Source organism: Pseudophryne corroboree, chromosome 2, assembly GCF_028390025.1.
Source record: "Pseudophryne corroboree isolate aPseCor3 chromosome 2, aPseCor3.hap2, whole genome shotgun sequence".
Taxonomy (NCBI): Eukaryota; Metazoa; Chordata; class Amphibia; order Anura; family Myobatrachidae; genus Pseudophryne; species Pseudophryne corroboree.
In genome coordinates, this window is record NC_086445.1 from 362,108,420 (window position 1) to 362,129,537 (window position 21,118).

The window sequence follows — 21,118 nt, forward strand, 5'->3', positions numbered from 1 at the left end:
CACCATGGCATTCTAAACAGGAGAGGCAATCTCACGTATTTTCTCCTATCTCAAAATGGGTAAGGTGTTTTGCAAGTCATTGTTTTGGGGGAGTTTTGGCACTTGTTGAAATACAGTAACTACAAATAATATGCATTTCTCTGAGGCGAACAAAACTTGTGGGACTTATACAGCTTCCTTCACTTTCAGTCATGACTACTATTAACACCTGGGATTGTCTGCTAAGAAACAGATACAATAACAACACATTTACCATTTTAACCATGAAACAGTAATTGAAATAATGATTTTAAACACAAATTTGATTTACACTACTGTTCTCTCTACTAGTTCTGGCTCCAATCCATTCAGTCTACTATCGTCAGGATACCACTTCTCAATCTTCTTCATTTTAGACAGTGTGGCTAACACAATATTTCATCCCCTTTCTGGTCATAGTAACCACTCATAACCTTGTACATGTGTCAGTGTAGCATTAACGCAATGTTTGGTCTTTACTGTTTCTAAAAACTCAGGGGACCGTTTATCAGTGAGTGATAAAACTCATTGTAAATGATAAAACTTGTTCGTATGATAAATGGTGCTCAGCCAGTCAGCTCCCAACTGTCATTTTTCAAACACATGACAGGAGATGATTGGCTGGAGCCCCATTTATCATATGCAGCAAGTTTTATCATTCACAACGAGTCATTGATAAATGAGCCTCTCAATGTTTTGTACACAGAGTTTTCCATTCACGTATGAATATATTTGATTGTATTGTACTTTTTTATTTTAGTTGTTAAATAGCTTTTTATTCATGTGCATAGTATGCTCGTACTTACAGGTACGCCATCTGCCCCTGGAAAACCGGTAACACCACTCAGGCCCTTAAAAAAAATTAAATAAAGTTAAAAGTATTTACAAATGTACTACACACAAAGTAATTCATAGGTAAAACATGTTAGCACATTGAAGGCAAAAACAACATGCTTACCTTATCTCCAAGATGCCCCATATTCCCCGGATGGCCTCTTTCACCCTTGTCTCCTTTACGACCTGGTAACCCTGTTATTCCAATAAGTCCTGGTGGCCCTTGGCTACCTTGATCTCCAAGTTGTCCTGGTTGCCCCTGAAGAAGAAAAAAAAGTAAGGTAAGAATAATATTTCTAGACAAACAGATGACAGTGTGGTTAATAATTATTACAGACTTATTTTCCTGCTGTTTAAATCTGCTGCAAGTTATTGCAATAATAATAAATGACTTTCAGTTTTGAAGCCACTTATCCCCCCCAAAAAAAGAGAAAAAAATAATGAGAGCTTGAACCTTCCTAGCTACAATGAGATATTACCGCAGCAGTAGTTTTGCAAACGTGTAGTCCTCTATAATAATAAAATAAAAATTTGCAAATGGATAATAGAAAATATGCTGCTACACTAGCTTTAACCTGACAACTCCACACAGATGGCATGAATACCTTGAATAGTTTAGTAACTTTTTTCACATGTTTATACTACATTGTAAATCAGTGTTGAACAACTCATGGTTCTCCAGCTGTTGTGGACTTTTTCATTCCTGCATGGAGCCATGGTGGCAGCACATGCTAGGACTTGCAGTTCTGTAACGGATGATGACATCTGCCAAGTTTACTGAATTCAACTTTTCAGATCATACAACGTCATTCAAAACAAACAGTCTCAGTCTGGACAAGGTAGTCAGGGTACTCCCTTCTCCACTTATCCCATAAGGATAACCTGCACCAGTGGATGAACTTACCCACGTTTATTGTTAATAAATATAAAACAGATGCTTTCCCTGTTGACGGGATGCAGTTAATATGCTGGCTGTCGGGATCCCGGCGTCTAGGATACAGACGCCAGAATCCCGACAGCCGGTAAAATCCCGCCCATATTCCTACTCAGGTGGTGGGTCCACACCACCACCCTGAGTGTGATGCCCACCAACGGGCCCGAAGTGTGGCGAGCACAGCGAACCTGCAAGGGGACTCGCTGTCTCACAGCCGGGATTCCTGCTGATGGGATGCTACTGTCAGTATAGTGACAGCCGGCATCTTGTCAGCCGATCTCCCTATGTATTCCCTTGTTACACAGCAAAGTGAAGCTCAGATAGGTACATTTATTTATTATTATTTATTACCAGTTATTTATATAGCGCACACATATTCCGCAGCGCTTTACAGAGAATATTTGACCATTCACATCAGTTTCTGCCCCAGTGGAGTTTACAATCTATATTCCCTACCACATGTACACGTGCACACATTCATGCTAGGGTTAATTTTGTTGGGATCCAATTAACCTACCAGTATATTTTTGGATTCTGTGAGGAAACCGGAGTACACGGAGGAAACCCACGCAAGCACGGGGAGAATATACAAACTCCACACAGTTAGGGCCATGGAGGGAATCAAACCCATGACCTCAGTGCTGTGAGGCAGTAATGCTAACCATTACACCATCCGTACTGCCCATAAAATGGTATAGACTTTCAATGTTATTATTATTATTATTATTATTATTGTTGTTGTTTATTAAGAAGGTGCCACAAACATTACTCAGTGGGGAATAGGGCATATTCTAAGTAAACCAAGACCCCCCTTCTGCAAATGCCTCTTACCTGAAACCATGTTCTGGACTATGCTGCTCATTACGAATGTAATATACTCTATGGGTGCCATGTTGTTAGCTATTTGAACTGCACTGTACATGTGTTTGTCTAAAAAAATTATATTTTAGTATCAGTAACATACCACACCTGTCAGGGGGCTAGTTAGTTTTGCAGTCTGTTCATTGGGTCAAAAACAGGTATTGCTTTACTTTCTTTTGCACAAGTGGATCTATTGGGACCAGGAGCTTTGGAAAGGGGTTGGGGCACAGGTCAATGTTTGGGGTTATGATGGCAACAGTACTCACAATGTCACAGCAGCAACAGCAACACAGAAAAGGTCATCTATCAGCGATGGTAAGCAGGCTTGCGGTAGTGGGTTTAGTTGAGGAAAGCTAATAATTATATAAGTTATAAGTGGGTTTTAACAGGAAAGCATTTCTATGACAAAAAGCCTTCTGTATTGTATGACGTTTTTAGTATTAGACTGCTCTCTGTATTGTACTGCAGTCATAGAAACGCTTTCTGTATTGTATGACAGTCACTAGAATGCTTGCGGTATTATATGGCAGTCACTAGAAAGTCCTCAGCATAGTATGGTTTTCACAAAAATGCTTTCTGTATTGTATGGGGGACATAAGAATGCTCTCTGTATTTAATGGCAGGCACTAGAATGCTCTGCGTTATTTACTGTTGCTTTTCTGTGCATGATGGTTATATTAATGCATTTTTATGTTCAAACTGATTTCAGTTATATTTTGAATTGATCACTGAACATAATGTACTGATACAAATAAGCATTATATTTTTCTGTATGGCTGTTCAGTTGAGTCACAACTTCCCTCTCCCAGACCAGATTGAGAGTACTGGTCCCTTCCTCTATATTCGCTGTACTCTCTGAATGGATCCCTATTTCCTTCAAAATCCAAATCAAATGACTAGTTTTCAAAGCATCAACAACCTGCCCTTTACTATCTGTCACTTCTGTGCAAAATACTCTCCCACACTCCAATGTAGTTCTGCCTCTGGTAAGGACCACTCTCTCCATCTACAAGACTTCTCTCATGCTGCAACCAAACAATAGAATTTCCAGTCATCTTGTCAGTCTCTGCCTCTACCCTCAGATCTTTAAATGGCCTACGAAAACCCATTCTTTGATGACACAATGGCCACTTGATGTCTATCATTGATTTAAAGGGTCAGGTTGTGGTCTAATTTGTTACGATTTTAAAAAGAAAAGGTTAGCTGGTATGGACTAGCCATATTGTTTTTATTCCATATGAGAATAATATGAAATACTGTACTGTAGAAACATATTGTATTTTCAAATGAAAATCCCCATAGTTCTCATTGAAGTACACCTGTCGCTATTTTGTCAGCTGAACTACCAGTATTAGACAAGTGTTGCACAGATGTTACTGGCTCTTAGTTAATTTGCTGGATTATAATGAATGTTAGCTCAGCACTTAAAAAAAAAAATTGTATTTATAGTTTCAAAAAATGTGCATTAGCAACAACAAAAAATAAGAATTTACTTACCGATAATTCTATTTCTCGTAGTCCGTAGTGGATGCTGGGAACTCCGTAAGGACCATGGGGAATAGCGGCTCCGCAGGAGACTGGGCACAAAAGTAAAGCTTTAGGACTACCTGGTGTGCACTGGCTCCTCCCCCTATGACCCTCCTCCAAGCCTCAGTTAGGATACTGTGCCCGGACGAGCGTACACAATAAGGAAGGATTTTGAATCCCGGGTAAGACTCATACCAGCCACACCAATCACACCGTACAACCTGTGATCTGAACCCAGTTAACAGCATGATAACAGAGGAGCCTCTGAAAAGATGGCTCACAACAATAATAACCCGATTTTTGTAACAATAACTATGTACAAGTATTGCAGACAATCCGCACTTGGGATGGGCGCCCAGCATCCACTACGGACTACGAGAAATAGAATTATCGGTAAGTAAATTCTTATTTTCTCTGACGTCCTAGTGGATGCTGGGAACTCTGTAAGGACCATGGGGATTATACCAAAGCTCCCAAACGGGCGGGAGAGTGCGGATGACTCTGCAGCACCGAATGAGAGAACTCCAGGTCCTCCTCAGCCAGGGTATCAAATTTGTAGAATTTAGCAAACGTGTTTGCCCCTGACCAAGTAGCTGCTCGGCAAAGTTGTAAAGCCGAGACCCCTCGGGCAGCCGCCCAAGATGAGCCCACCTTCCTTGTGGAATGGGCTTTTACAGATTTTGGCTGTGGCAGGCCTGCCACAGAATGTGCAAGCTGAATTGTACTACAAATCCAACGAGCAATAGTCTGCTTAGAAGCAGGAGCACCCAGCTTGTTGGGTGCATACAGGATAAACAGCGAGTCAGATTTTCTGACTCCAGCCGTCCTGGAAACATATATTTTCAGGGCCCTGACTACGTCCAGCAACTTGGAGTCCTCCAAGTCCCTAGTAGCCGCAGGTACCACAATAGGCTGGTTCAAGTGAAACGCTGAAACCACCTTAGGGAGAAATTGAGGACGAGTCCTCAATTCTGCCCTGTCCGTATGAAAAATTAGGTAAGGGCTTTTATAGGATAAAGCCGCCAATTCTGAGACACGCCTGGCTGAAGCCAGGGCCAACAGCATTACCACTTTCCATGTGAGATATTTTAAGTCCACAGTGGTGAGTGGTTCAAACCAATGTGATTTTAGGAACCCCAAAACTACATTGAGATCCCAAGGTGCCACTGGAGGCACAAAAGGAGGCTGTATATGCAGTACCCCCTTGACAAACGTCTGAACTTCAGGAACTGAAGCCAGTTCTTTCTGGAAGAAAATCGACAGGGCCGAAATTTGAACCTTAATGGACCCTAATTTTAGGCCCATAGACAGTCCTGTTTGCAGGAAATGCAGGAAACGACCCAGTTGAAATTCCTCTGTAGGGGCCTTCCTGGCCTCGCACCACGCAACATATTTACGCCAAATACGGTGATAATGCTGTACGGTTACATCCTTCCTGGCTTTGATCAGGGTAGGGATGACTTCATCCGGAATGCCTTTTTCCTTCAGGATCCGGCGTTCAACCGCCATGCCGTCAAACGCAGCCGCGGTAAGTCTTGGAACAGACAGGGTCCCTGCTGGAGCAGGTCCTTTCTTAGAGGTAGAGGCCACGGGTCCTCTGTGAGCATCTCTTGAAGTTCCGGGTACCAAGTCCTTCTTGGCCAATCCGGAGCCACGAGTATAGTCCTTACTCCTCTCCTTCTTATGATTCTCAGTACCTTGGGTATGAGAGGCAGAGGAGGGAACACATACACTGACTGGTACACCCACGGTGTTACCAGAGCGTCCACAGCTATTGCCTGAGGGTCCCTTGACCTGGCGCAATACCTGTCTAGTTTTTTGTTGAGGCGGGACGCCATCATGTCCACCTTTGGTTTTTCCCAACGGTTCACAATCATGTGGAAGACTTCTGGGTGAAGTCCCCACTCTCCCGGGTGGAGGTCGTGTCTGCTGAGGAAGTCTGCTTCCCAGTTGTCCACTCCCGGAATGAACACTGCTGACAGTGCTATCACATGATTTTCCGCCCAGCGAAGAATCCTTGCAACTTCTGCCATTGCCCTCCTGCTTCTTGTGCCGCCCTGTCTGTTTACGTGGGCGACTGCCGTGATGTTGTCTGACTGGATCAGCACCGGCTGACCTTGAAGCAGAGGTCTTGCTAGGCTTAGAGCATTGTAGATGGCCCTTAGCTCCAGGATATTTATGTGAAGTGATGTCTCCAGGCTTGACCACAAGCCCTGGAAATTTCTTCCCTGTGTGACTGCTCCCCAGCCTCTCAGGCTGGCATCCGTGGTCACCAGGACCCAGTCCTGAATGCCGAATCTGCGGCCCTCTAGAAGATGAGCACTCTGCAACCACCACAGGAGAGACACCCTTGTCCTTGGTGACAAGATTATCCGCTGATGCATCTGAAGATGCGACCCGGACCATTTGTCTAGCAGATCCCACTGGAAGGTTCTTGCGTGGAATCTGCTGAATGGGATTGCTTCGTAAGAAGCCACCATCTTTCCCAGGACCCTTGTGCATTGATGCACTGAGACTTGACCTGGTTTTAGGAGATTTCTGACTAGTTCGGATAACTCCTCCGGGAGAAACACCTTTTTCTGGACTGTGTCCAGGATCATCCCTAGGAATAGAAGTCGTGTCGTCGGGATCAGCTGCGATTTTGGAATATTGAGAATCCAACCGTGCTGGCGCAGCACTATCTGAGATAGTGCTACTCCGACTTCCAACTGTTCCCTGGATCTTGCCCTTATCAGGAGATCGTCCAAGTAAGGGATAACTAAAACTCCCTTCCTTCGAAGGAGTATCATCATTTCGGCCATTACCTTGGTAAAGACCCGGGGTGCCGTGGACAATCCAAACGGCAGCGTCTGAAACTGATAGTGACAGTTCTGTATAGGTTTAAAATTGGTCTCACCGAGCCGTCCGGCTTCGGTACCACAAATAGTGTGGAATAGTACCCCTTTCCCTGTTGTAGGAGGGGTACCTTGATTATCACCTGCTGGGAATATAGCTTGTGAATGGCTTCCAATACTGCCTCCCTGTCTGAGGGAGACGTCGGTAAAGCAGACTTTAGAAAACGGCGAGGGGGAGACGTCTCGAATTCCAATTTGTACCCCTGAGATACCACCTGAAGGATCCAGGGGTCCACTTGCGAGTGGGCCCACTGCGCACTGAACTTCTTGAGTCCGCTTGTAAAGCCCCAGCGTCATGCTGAGGACTTTGCGGAGGCGGGAGAGGGCTTTTGTTCCTGGGAACTGACTGTTTGTTGCAGCCTTTTTCCTCTCCCTCTGCCACGGGGCAGAAATGAGGCGCCTTTTGCCCGCTTGCCCTTATGGGGCCGAAAGGACTGCGCCTGATAATACGGCGTCTTCTTAGGTTGAGAAGCTGCCTGGGGTAAAAATGTGGATTTTCCAGCAGTTGCCGTGGTTACCAGGTCTGATAGACCTACCCCAAATAACTCCTCCCCCTTATAAGGCAATACGTCCATGTGCCTTTTAGAATCCGCATCACCTGACCACTGCCGCGTCCATAAACCTCTTCTTGCAGAAATGGACAGCGCGCTAACTCTTGATGCCAGTCGGCAAATATCCCTCTGTGCATCACGCATATATAGAAATGCATCCTTCAAATGCTCTATAGTCAGTAATATACTGTCCCTATCTAGGGTATCAATATTTTCAGTCAGGGAATCCGACCACGCCAGGCCCGCACTGCACATCCAGGCTGAGGCGATTGCTGGTCGCAGTATAACACCCGTGTGAGTGTATATACATTTTAGGATATTCTCCAGCTTTCTATCGGCAGGTTCCTTTAGGGCGGCCGTATCAGGAGAGGGTAGTGCTACCTGTTTAGACAAGCGTGTGAGCGCTTTATCCACCCTAGGGGGTGTTTCCCAACGTGCTCTATCCTCTGGCGGGAAAGGGTACGATGCCAATAACCTTTTAGGAATTATCAGTTTTTTATCGGGGGAAACCCACGCCTCATCACACACTTCATTTAATTCCTCGGATACAGGAAAAACTACAGGCAGTTTTTTCTCACCAAACATAATACCCTTTTTAGTGGTACTTGTATTATCAGAGATATGCAATACATTTTTCATTGCTTCAATCATGTAACGTGTGGCCCTAGTGGAAGTCACGTTTGTCTCCTCATCATCGACACTGGAGTCAGTATCCGTGTCTGTGTCTGCCATTTGAGGTAACGGGCGTTTTAAAGCCCCTGATGGCGTTTGAGACCCCTGGACAGGCACAAGCTGAGTAGCCGGCTGTCTCATGTCGTCAACTGTCTGTCGTAAAGAGCTGACATTGTCATGCAATTCCTTCCATAAGCTCATCCACTCAGGTGTCGACTCCCTAGGGGGTGACAACTCTATAATAGGCAATTGCTCCGCCTCCATCTCATTTTCCTCCTCAAACATGTCGACACAATCGTACCGACACACCGCACACACACAGGGAATGCTCTGATAGAGGACAGGACCCCACTAGCCCTTTGGGGAGACAGAGGGAGAGTATGCCAGCACACACCAGAGCGCTATATATAGACAGGAATACCACTATAAAATGTGCTTTTCCCTTTATAGCTGCTGTTAGTAAACTGCGCCAAATTAGTGCCCCCCTCTCTTTTTTACCCTTTTCTGTAGTGCAGGACTGCAGGGGAGAGTCAGGGAGACGTCCTTCCAGCGGAGCTGTGATGGAAAATGGCGCCCGTGTGCTGAGGAGATAGGCTCCGCCCCCTTCTCGGCGGCCTTTTCTCCCGCTTTTTGGTGAGTTCTGGCAGGGGTTAAAATACATCCATATAGCCCTGGGGGTTATATGTGGTGTATTTATGCCAGCCAAGGTGTTTACATTGCTGCTCAGGGCGCCTCCCCCTGGCGCCCTGCACCCTCAGTGACCGAAGTGTGAAGTGTGCCTGAGTAACAATGGCGCACAGCTGCAGTGCTGTGCGCTACCTTGTTGAAGACTGATGTCTTCTGCCGCCGATTTTTCCGGACCTCTTCTTGCTTCTGGCTCTGTAAGGGGGCAGGCGGCGCGGCTCTGGGACCGAGCTCCGAGGCTGGGCCTGTGTTCGGTCCCTCTGGAGCTAATGGTGTCCAGTAGCCTAAGAAGCCCAAGCTGGCTGCAAGCAGGCAGGTTCGCTTCTTCTCCCCTTAGTCCCTCGATGCAGTGAGCCTGTTGCCAGCAGGTCTCACTGAAAATAAAAAACCTAAAACTAAACTTTCACTAAGAAGCTCAGGAGAGCCCCTAGTGTGCACCCTTCTCGGCCGGGCACAAAAATCTAACTAAGGCTTGGAGGAGGGTCATAGGGGGAGGAGCCAGTGCACACCAGGTAGTCCTAAAGCTTTACTTTTGTGCCCAGTCTCCTGCGGAGCCGCTATTCCCCATGGTCCTTACGGAGTTCCCAGCATCCACTAGGACGTCAGAGAAAAGAAAACAGACAGTACATAGCGAGAGAGCAAGCAGGATGTTTCCAGTGTGAGGCTAAAAGACATCTAGCAGTAGTGAGGATTTGAGCTGCCAATTTATCCTCCTATCTGTCCAATGACATAGGGGAGACCTTAGAGAAAGAACCATGGGTTAACAGTTATGAGGGAAATGAATACAGCACTCAGAAGGTCTGCAATCTAACACCAGAATAAGACTATTTTGAGATAGGTCCACCAAATGTGAATAAAGGCACCATGATTCCCATGTCCCCTCAAACAAAGGGTAGAGATACAGAATGTACCAGCGGTGTAGGACTGTCCGGCGATGTCAGCTTCTACAGCAGCCTCCTGTCCACCTCCTGTTACACTGATGGGTGTGGCACTCCAGGCTTTCCTTGGTGACCAGCTTCTTCTGCCTGCTCCAGGATCCAAGGGCAGGGGTAAGGGGCACAATTACTGTAGGCATTATATGTGTAAGGGGCATAACTACTGTGGGCATTCATTATGAGTATAAGCAGCACAACTAAAGTAGGCAATGTGTGTGTAAGGGGCATAACTACTGTGGGCATTATGTGTATAAGCGGCACAACCACAGTGGGCATTGTGTGTAAGGGGGGGGAGTTTGTGCAAGCTATCAACAGGGGGGTTGTATGTTCAGTTTGTCTGGGGTTGAAGTGTCTGTGCAAGCTGTCGTAAGGGTGTGTGTGTGTGGTGTGGGGGGGGGGGGGGAGATTGTTGCCATACAATGACTTACTGGGGGGGAGAGTGTTTGAGGAAGGGGGGCCCCAAATCAATGCCTTCTTTAGTCTCTGGGCCAAACCATGACATTATATAACAATGTCATAAAAATAGATCTGCCTTGATAATTCAGAGAATAGCAGGGTAGTTTTCTTATAAAGAGAGTTGTTACAAGTCAAGAAAACCCCTAGATAACACATTTTCTGAGTTCTCCAAGCAAAGTTGTAATTATGCTGTAGCTGGTACAAGAGGGGGGAGGGGGGTATATGAAGCGGGAGGGCTTCAGTCTGAGAGAAAAATAAGATTTTACTCACCGGTAAATCTATTTCTCGTAGTCCGTAGTGGATGCTGGGAACTCCGTAAGGACCATGGGGAATAGACGGGCTCCGCAGGAGACTGGGCACTCTAAAAGAAAGATTAGGTACTATCTGGTGTGCACTGGCTCCTCCCTCTATGACACTCCTCCAGACCTCAGTAAGGATACTGTGCCCGGAAGAGCTGACACAATAAGGAAGGATTTTGAATCCCGGGTAAGACTCATACCAGCCACACCAATCACACCGTATAACTCGTGATACTACACCCAGTTAACAGTATGAAATATAACTGAGCCTCTCAACAGATGGCTCAACAATAACCCTTAGTTAGGCAATAACTACATACAAGTATTGCAGACAATCCGCACTTGGGATGGGCGCCCAGCATCCACTACGGACTACGAGAAATAGATTTACCGGTGAGTAAAATCTTATTTTCTCTGACGTCCTAGTGGATGCTGGGAACTCCGTAAGGACCATGGGGATTATACCAAAGCTCCCAAACGGGCGGGAGAGTGCGGATGACTCTGCAGCACCGAATGAGAGAACTCAAGGTCCTCCTCAGCCAGGGTATCAATTTTGTAGAATTTAGCAAACGTGTTTGCCCCTGACCAAGTTGCAGCTCGGCAAAATTGTAAAGCCGAGACCCCTCGGGCAGCCGCCCAAGATGAGCCCACTTTCCTCGTGGAATGGGCTTTTACTGATTTAGGATGCGGCAATCCAGCCGCAGAATGCTCCAGCTGAATTGTGCTACAAATTCAGCGAGCAATAGTCTGCTTAGAAGCAGGAGCACCTATTTTGTTGGGTGCCTACAGGATAAAAAGCGAGTCAGTTTTCCTGACTCCAGCCGTCCTGGAAATATAAATTTTTAAGGCCCTGACTACGTCCAGTAACTTGGAATCTTCCAAGTCCCTAGTAGCCGCAGGCACTACAATAGGTTGGTTCAAGTGAAAAGCTGATACCACCTTAGGGAGAAACTGGGGACGAGTCCTCAATTCTGCCCTATCCATATGGAAAATCAGATAAGGGCTTTTACATGACAAAGCCGTCAATTCTGACACACGCCTGGCCGAAGCCAAGGCCAATAACATGACCACTTTCCACGTGAGATATTTCAAATCCACAGTTTTAAGTGGCTCAAACCAATGTGATTTTAAGAAACTCAACACCACGTTGAGATCCCAAGGTGCCACAGAAGGCACAAAAGGGGGCTGAATATGTAGCACTCCCTTTACAAATGTCTGAACTCCAGGCAGTGAAGCCAGTTCTTTCTGGAAGAAAATCGACAGAGCCGAAATCTGGACCTTAATGGAACCCAATTTTAGGCCCATAGTCACCCCTGACTGTAGGAAGTGCAGAAAACGACCCAGCTGAAATTCCTCTGTTGGGGCCTTCCTGGCCTCACACCACGCAACATATTTTCGCCAAATACGGTGATAATGGTTTGCGGTTACTTCTTTCCTGGCTTTTATCAGCGTAGGAATGACTTCCTCCGGAATGCCCTTTTCCTTTAGGATCCGGAATTCAACCGCCATGCCGTCAAACGCAGCCACGGTAAGTCTTGGAACAGACAGGGCCCCTGCTGTATCAGATCCTGTCTGAGCGGTAGAGGCCATGGGTCCTCTGATATCATTTCTTGAAGTTCTGGGTACCAAGCTCTTCTTGGCCCATCCGGAACCACGAGTATCGTTCTTACTCCTCGTTTTCTTATTATTCTCAGTACCTTTGGTATGAGAGGCAGAGGAGGGAATACATAAACCGACTGGTACACCCACGGTGTCACTAGAGCGTCCACAGCTATTGCCTGAGGGTCCCTTGACCTGGCGCAATATCTAGTTTTTTGTTTAGGCGGGACGCCATCATGTCCACCTGTGGCCTTTCCCAACGGTTTACCAACAGTTGGAAGACTTCTGGATGAAGTCCCCACTCTCCCGGGTGTAGGTCGTGTCTGCTGAGGAAGTCTGCTTCCCAGTTGTCCACTCCCGGAATGAACACTGCTGACAGTGCTAAGACGTGATTTTCCGCCCATCGGAGAATCCTTGTGGCTTCTGCCATCGCCATCCTGCTTCTTGTGCCGCCCTGTCGGTTTACATGAGCGACTGCCGTGATGTTGTCTGATTGGATCAGTACCGGCTGGTTTTGAAGCAGAGGCCTTGCCAGACTTAGGGCATTGTAAATGGCCCTCAGTTCCAGAATATTTATGTGTAGGGACGACTCCTGACTTGACCAAAGTCCTTGGAAATTTCTTCCCTGTGTGACTGCCCCCCAGCCTCGAAGGCTGGCATCCGTGGTTACCAGGACCCAGTCCTGTATGCCGAATCTGTGGCCCTCTTGAAGATGAGCACTCTGCAGCCACCACAGTAGAGATACCCTGGTCCTTGGAGACAGGGTTATCAGCCGATGCATCTGAAGATGCGATCCCGACCACTTGTCCAAGAGGTCCCACTGAAAGGTTCTTGCATGGAACCTGCCGAATGGAATTTTGCTTCGTAAGAAGCTACCATTTTTCCCAGGACTCGTGTGCAGTGATGCACCGATACCTGTTTTGGTTTCAGGAGGTCTCTGACTAGAGATGACAGCTCCTTGGCTTTCTCCTGCGGGAGAAACACTTTTTTCTGTTCTGTGTCCAGAACCATCCCCAGGAACAGTAGGCGTGTGGTAGGAACCAGCTGTGACTTTGGAATGTATAGAATCCATACGTGCTGTTGTAGCACTTCCCGAGATAGTGCTACTCCGACCAACAACTGCTCCTTGGACCTCGCCTTTATAAGGAGATCGTCCAAGTACGGGATAATTAAAACTCCCTTTTTTCGAAGGAGTATCATCATTTCTGCCATTACCTTGGTAAAGACCCTCGGTGCCGTGGACAGTCCAAACGGCAGTGTTTGGAATTGGTAATGGCAATCCTGTACCACAAATCTGAGGTACTCCTGGTGAGGATGGTAAATGGGGACATGTAGGTAAGCATCCTTGATGTCCAGGGATACCATGTAATCCCCCTCCTCCAGGCTTGCAATAACCGCCCTGAGCGATTCCATCTTGAACTTGAATTTTTTTATGTATGTGTTCAAGGATTTCAAATTTAAAATGGGTCTCACCGAACCGTCTGGTTTCGGTACCACAAACAGTGTGGAATAGTAACCCAGTCCTTGTTGAAGTAGGGGCACCTTGACTATCACCTGCTGGGAATACAGCTTGTGAATTGCCTCTAGCACAGCCTCCCTGCCTGAGGGAGTTGTCGGCAAGGCAGATTTGAGGAAACGGCGGGGGGGAGATGCCTCGAATTCCAGCTTGTACCCCTGAGATACTACTTGAAGGATCCAGGGATCCACCTGTGAGCGAGCCCACTGATCGCTGAAATTTTTGAGGCGGCCCCCGACCGTACCTGGCTACGCCTGTGGAGCCCCCGCGTAATGCGGTGGACTCAGAGGAAGCGGGGGAAGAATTTTGATTCTGGGAACTGGCTGACTGGTGGAGCTTTTTCCCTCTTCCCTCTTCCCTCGTCTCTGTGCAGAAAGGAAGCGCCTTTGACCCGCTTGCTTTTCTGAAGCCGAAAGGACTGTACCTGATAATACAGTGCTTTCTTAGGCTGTGAGGAAACCTGAGGTAAAAAATTTTCTTCCCAGCTGTTGCTGTGGATACGAGGTCCCAGAGACCATCCCCAAACAATTCCTCACCCTTATAAGGCTCTATGTGCCTTTTAAAGTCAGCATCACCTGTCCAGTGTCGGGTCTCTAATACCCTCCTGACAGAATGGACATTGCATTAATTCTGGATGCCAGCCGGCAAAATATCCCTCTGTGCATCCCTCATATATAAGACGACGTCTTATGTTCGCAAAATAGTATCCCTGTTTGACAGGGTTACAGACCACGCTGCAGCAGCACTATCTGCAGGTCTCAGTCTAGTACCTGAGTGTGTAAATACAGACTTCAGGATAGCCTCCTGCTTTTTATCAGCAGGTACCTTCAAAGCGGCCGTATCCTAAGACGGCAGTGCCACCTTTTTTGACAAACGTGTGAGCGCCTTATCCACCCTAGAGGATATCTCCCAGCGTAACTTATCCTCTGGCGGGAAAGGGTACGCCATCAGTAACTTTTTAGAAATTACCAGTTTCTTATCGGGGGAACCCACGCTTTTTCACACACTTCATTCACTCATCTGATGGGGGAACAAAACACTACCTGCTTTTTCTCCCCAAACATAAAAACCTTTTTTTTTTTTTTTTAGTGGTACTTGGGTTAATGTCAGAAATGTGTAACACATTTTTTATTGCCGGGATCAAGTCACGGATGTTCCTAGTGGATTGTGTATATGTCTCAACCTCGTCGACACTGGAGTCAGACTCCGTGTCGACATCTGTGTCTGCCATCTGTAGGAGCGGGCGTTTTTGAGCCCCTGATGGCCTTTGAGACGCCTGGGCAGGCGCGGGCTGAGAAGCCGGCTGTCCCACAGCTGTTACGTCATCCAGCCTTTTATGTAAGGAGTTGACACTGTCGGTTTATACCTTCCACCTATCCATCCACTCTGGTGTCGGCCCCACAGGGGGCGACATCACATTTATCGGCATCTGCTCTGCCATCACATAAGCCTCCTTATCAAACGTGTCGACACAGCCGTACCGACACACCGCACACACACACAGGGAATGCTCTGACTGAGGACAGGACCCCACACAGCCCTTTGGGGAGACAGAGAGAGAGTATGCCAGCACACACCAGAGCGCTATATAATTTTGGGATTAACACTATATTGAGTGAATTTTTCCCAATAGCTGCTTGTATATACAATATTGCGCCTAAATTTTGTGCCCCCCCTCTCTTTTTAACCCTTTGAGCCTGCAAACTACAGGGGAGAGCCTGGGGAGCTGTCTTCCAGCTGCACTGTGAAGAGAAAATGGCGCCAGTGTGCTGAGGGAGAAGCCCCGCCCCTTTTTCAACTGACTTTCTCCCGCTTTTTCTGGAATACTGGCAGGGGTAATTTTACATCTATATAGCCTCTAGGACTATATATGATGTAGATTTGCCAGCCAAGGTGTCATATATTGCCCTCAGGGCGCCCCCCCCCAGCGCCCTGCACCCTCAGTGACCGGAGTGTGAAGTGTGCATGAGGAGCAATGGCGCACAGCTGCAGTGCTGTGCGCTACCTTGGTGAAGACCGAAGTCTTCTGCCGCCGATTTTCCGGACCTCTTCTTGCTTCTGGCTCTTTAAGGGGGACGGCGGCGCGGCTCCGGGAACGAACACCAAGGCCAGTTCCATGAGGTCGATCCCTCTGGAGCTAATGGTGTCCAGTAGCCTAAGAAGCCCAAGCTAGCTGCAAGCAGGTAGGTTCGCTTCTTCTCCCCTTAGTCCCTCGATGCAGTGAGCCTGTTGCCAGCAGGTCTCACTGTAAAATAAAAAACCTAAAATAAACTTTCTTTCTAGGAGCTCAGGAGAGCCCCTAGTGTGCATCCAGCTCGGCCGGGCACAGAAATCTAACTGAGGTCTGGAGGAGGGTCATAGTGGGAGGAGCCAGTGCACACCAGATAGTACCTAATCTTTCTTTTAGAGTGCCCAGTCTCCTGCGGAGCCCGTCTATTCCCCATGGTCCTTACGGAGTTCCCAGCATCCACTAGGACGTCAGAGAAATTAATGTTATACCCTGAAATTGTCTCATAGGTGGAAAGATTTTCGACAATATCTGGGAGACACAAATGGGAAAAGGAAATGGTAAGCAGGACATCGTCTGCAAATAGGGAGATATTGAACTCAGTGGAGTTTATGCGAATGCCAGTAATGTCAGGGAAGAGGCGGATCTGAGTGGCCAGTGGTTCTATAATTACAGAAAATATTAGAGGGGACAATGGAAATCCCTGTCGAGTACCACTGAAGAGAGAGAAAGGCTAGGAGACAACACTATTTACAAGGAAATGAGATAACGTAGAGAGTAGAGAGCATGGACCCCAGTAACGAAGGCACCATCAAACCCAAAGTGGAGAATACTTTCAAGTATACAAGCACTGGCGTATTTATAAAGGGTTAAGTGTGTGCGGTGCACATGGGCCCACACCGCACACCCTGCACCCATTAATTTAAATACTTACCCTCCAGAGTCCCACAGCGCAGCTGCAGAAATCACTGGGAAAATGGCGTGGCGCCAGTTTCCCGGTGATTCACGCATGCGCAGTAGGAAAATCACTGGGTAAATGGCCACCACACAATTTTCCCAGTGATTTGGGCATGTGCTCTAGGCTCTAGACCAATAGGTACAGGTGACAAATCTGTGTCACCTGTGTGTGGTCTGTATGGCCTTGGAGATTCCCACGTAACCCTGGACGGGACAGTGTTCACACCTGTCAGCACGTTTAGGATTAGCGGTCATTCAAAACTTCCTTTTGAGTGTTTAGGAACTCCTGTCAACCGGAGTCACTCCAGGGCTGTACAGCCACCCTATGTTTCTCGACAGGGTTGTGATGACTTGGGTCTAACATGTCCTATGAATACTCTCAGCATTAAATGTACCTATAATTGCCTCCTAGACTCAATGTGAGTCAGTTTTCTTTATTTACCATACATAAGTAGACACCTATGAATGGGATAAGCTTCCCTATAACCATAATGCATGTCATTATTATATTAACTATAATCATGTTACTTCTTTCAGTGTTCTTGAGGGTTAAAATATATATAAAAAATAAAAATAAAAAACATATATAAAAAACAAATAACAAAAAATAATACAATATAACTCAGTTGTTTCCCATTCTAAGTGATATGAGCGCTATAATATTTGTCACTATTTATTATGCAATGCTTGGTGTGTACAGTGAGATGCTAATATATGATTACATCTGGTCATGTGGGCTGTATAATAGTATGCTGCTGAGGGACATAGTAATTATTAAAAACGAGTTACTAACCTATGTGGGTACAATGACCTCATCATATTAAATGTATATATTCATTTATAATTGGTTTCTGATTAGCCCATCAGTGGGAATATATGTCTGTAGCTACATAATTGGAAGCCTTTGGTTGCATGACAGCGGGTTGATAGTTACGTGCACGTTCAGGTTACTTAGCAACCAGCCTCACAAATATGCTTTATCCGGAGTTCCGATCACGTGACAGCGGCGTCACGCATTGCACACCACGCGGATACACGCATGAGTTGCTCAGCAACCAGGGCGCCCTAGTAAAGCTTTTTGCACGTGACGCCGCCTGTCACGTGACCCGGAAGGAACGCACAGCGCTATACGGAGCCCCGGAGAAAAACTTCCCCATCTTCATATATCAGCTTGGGGATATTCATGTAAGTTTTATATTCATTATGGGGACACTACCATCCCAGTAATTGGGGGAGGGAAGTTTCTGGAATTAATGCATCTGATTAAAAGCGGTTGTCCATAATAAACAGGGGGTGAGTCATGTGACTACATTGACCTCTGACCCTCTTGATCATAGAGATTTATTTCATTGATTTGCTGTTTCTTAAAGTTCTTTTTCATGTGGGTTTGCCTCCCAATCTTTTCTATGTATATTATGAGTATACTATCTATAGAATTTCTGTATTTTTAGCATGACTGTGGATGATTGACTATTTTTACATCACACCTGTGGGGCATCAGGTCATTAAATGGGGTATAAATAGATCCCAAAAATCAGATGGAGCCATACTTCTGATGAAGCTAGGTGACCTAACCTAGGGAAACGCGTTAAGTGTTGAAGCTGCGACGACTATTACAAGTGTTCCACTTTCAAGACGGATCCAGATATGGACTTTCAAACCTGCCTTTTTTGAACTCTGAGGAATTTCATCTGTACAGCATTGATGGGAGAGACCCAGGTTGTTCCATTGCCACAGCTTGCTTGCTGAAAAATCTCCACACCTCTGGAAGCCTCCATCAACACGGGTAATACCAGCTGTACACATTTCCTCTCACCAGAGAACTTTGCACAAGGCACTTAGTCCGGGATCCTTTTGTGGACACTGAAAGCAGCCACCTTTAAACATTTCTCAGCTCCATATATGCCTCAATTTCATATCGGATATATATGTTCAGGATGTTTTTAGTTTTTTAGTTTGTGATGTATAGGTAATAAATTTTATGTCATTTTCATTGAAATTGATCCACAGTCATTATTAATATTGGAGAAACACATAAGCGCCAGTTTACACTTTCTTATTCTGAAATATTTTCAGGGACTGACAATCCCTTCTGGCAGCTGTGACAGCGCGTCTGGGCCATTTTCTTTTCTCTGCTCTAGGCTCTGGGACAGCGCTAGGGTTCCCTAGGGACCCTATTGCCCAGAGCTGTACAGCGCTGCCGGCTAGAGAAGAGAGGGCAAAGATGGATCCTGCACATCTCTAGGTCCTCCTCCTCTCTAGAAACGCCCCTGTATACAGGACCAGTCAATTCTGTCAAATGGCTTCTCCGTGTCAAGAGAAAGCAGGAGAGTAGGCGTAGTGGCAGAATGGACAATATCGATTACACATCTGGGGCAAAATGTAATAGAGTGAGAGTTTCAAAAAGTGAGAGATTTGGTAAGGTTTTGCAGTTTTTGTTAAAGTGACAATCATTTACACAGCAAGATGAACCTGGTTTTGCAGTGTAAATGATTGCCACTTTAAAAAAAAAATGAAAAAACCTTACCAAATCTCACTTTCTGAAACTCTCACTCTATTACATTTGGCCCCTGGTGTTGTCTCGTGCCTGCCTCCACGGGAAAAGTTCAGCACTTCTAAATTCCCAGTCTCCTTACAGGGGTTTATTATGTCTCATTTCTTATAATTATTGAAATAAAACTGCAAATTTGAAATATTTGCTCTGTCATGTTCTACAATGTAAAATGCCTCCAACAGATCCGAGATTTTTTAGTGTTCCTTTGTACTAACAATGTTTAACTAGGAACTGAAGGAAATTACACAATTGTTAGACTATGCCTTTCCAAGGAGGAAACTGTAATTCTAAACAGGGCTTATTCTTTCCAAATCTCCAAACAGCACGTTTTTTCCCCAGCAGCCCACAAATTTAATCATGACTGACCTAGTTTCTGTTCCCATAACAATAGAGTGATTTTGGTTTAACAAAAATAAGCAATGCTAATTAAAATAAATCAAATAATCTAAATCTAAATCAATATAAATGTAATTGAAATAAATAAAATACATTTCATAAATGAATACAGCAAATCAAGTTACAGCATTTAAATTTAAACTGCATTTACTGGATATTTACCAACCCAGTAGAAATAAAAGCGGAATACAGGACTGGCTCTGGCCTCTAGGCCAGGGGTGGCCAACCAGTCAGAGGCAAAGAGCCAGAAAAGGTCCGTAGTAAAGGGCAAGAGCCACTAGTTGTCACAAAGCCACACCCCATTTTTGTGCGCGCACCTTTCGGTATGACATTTGTAGGAGTATGACCTTGTGTCATAACCCCGTTTTTAGTCATGTTGTACAGTGCCACATACGTATAATGCCCCAGTACAGTGCCACATACATCTAAAAATGCCAAAAAATGGGTGCCTCTACAGTGCCAGATACATATACGCCCCCACAGTGCCAGATACACATATGTCCACACAGTGCCAGATACACATATGTCCACACAGTGCCAGATAAATATATGCCCACAGTGCCAGATACACATGCCTCCACAGTACCAGATACACATGTCCCCACAGTGCCAGCTATGCCCCCAGTGCCAGATACACATGTCCCCACAGTGCCAGCTATGCCCCCACCGTGCCAGATATGCCCCCACAGTGCCAGATATGCCTCCAGTGCAGATACACATGTCTCCACAGTGCCAGCTATACATGTCCTAAAAGTGCCAGCTATGCTCTCAGTGCCAGATACACATGTCCCCACAGTGCCAGCTATGCCCCCAGTGCCAGATACACACGTCCCCACAGTGCCAGCTATGCCCCCAGTGCCAGATACACATGTCCTTACAGTGCCAGATATGCCCCCAGTGCCAGATACACATGTCCTTACAGTGCCAGATATGCCCCCAGTGCAGATACACATGTCCTTACAGTGCCAGATATGCCCCCAGTGCCAGATATGCCTCCAGTGCAGATACACATGTCCTTACAGTGCCAGATATGCCCCCAGTGCAGATACACATGCCCCCGCAGTGCCAGATATGCCCCCAGTGCAGATACACATGTCCTTACAGTGCCAGATATGCCCCTAGTGCAGATACACTTGTCCTTACAGTCCCAGATATGCCCCCAGTGCAGATACACATGTCCTTACAGTGCCAGATATGCCCCTAGTGCAGATACACTTGTCCTTACAGTGCCAGATATGCTCCCAGTGCCAGATATGCCCTCAGTGCCAGATACACATGTCCTTACAGTGGCAGATATGCCCCCAGTGCAGATACACATGCCCCCACAGTGCCAGCTATGCCCCCAGTGCAGATACACATGTCCCCACAGTGCCAGCTATGCCCCCAGTGCCATCTACACATGTCCTTACAGTGCCAGATATGC

The 21,118-nt window shown here is 46.3% G+C and overlaps 1 protein-coding gene across 2 annotated transcripts in view; it reads right to left on the bottom strand.

Moving 5' to 3' along the window:
- The window catches only part of COL4A2 (collagen type IV alpha 2 chain), a 711,921-nt gene that overhangs the window by 185,638 nt on the left and 505,165 nt on the right, over positions 1 to 21,118 (bottom strand). For both annotated transcript variants that reach the window (XM_063953175.1, XM_063953174.1), the window contains 2 exons: positions 977 to 1,111; positions 825 to 869 (listed from right to left, as the gene is read on the bottom strand). In XM_063953175.1, coding sequence (XP_063809245.1) covers positions 825 to 869; positions 977 to 1,111 — 180 coding nt within the window. The remainder of the gene's footprint in view (positions 1 to 824; positions 870 to 976; positions 1,112 to 21,118) is intronic.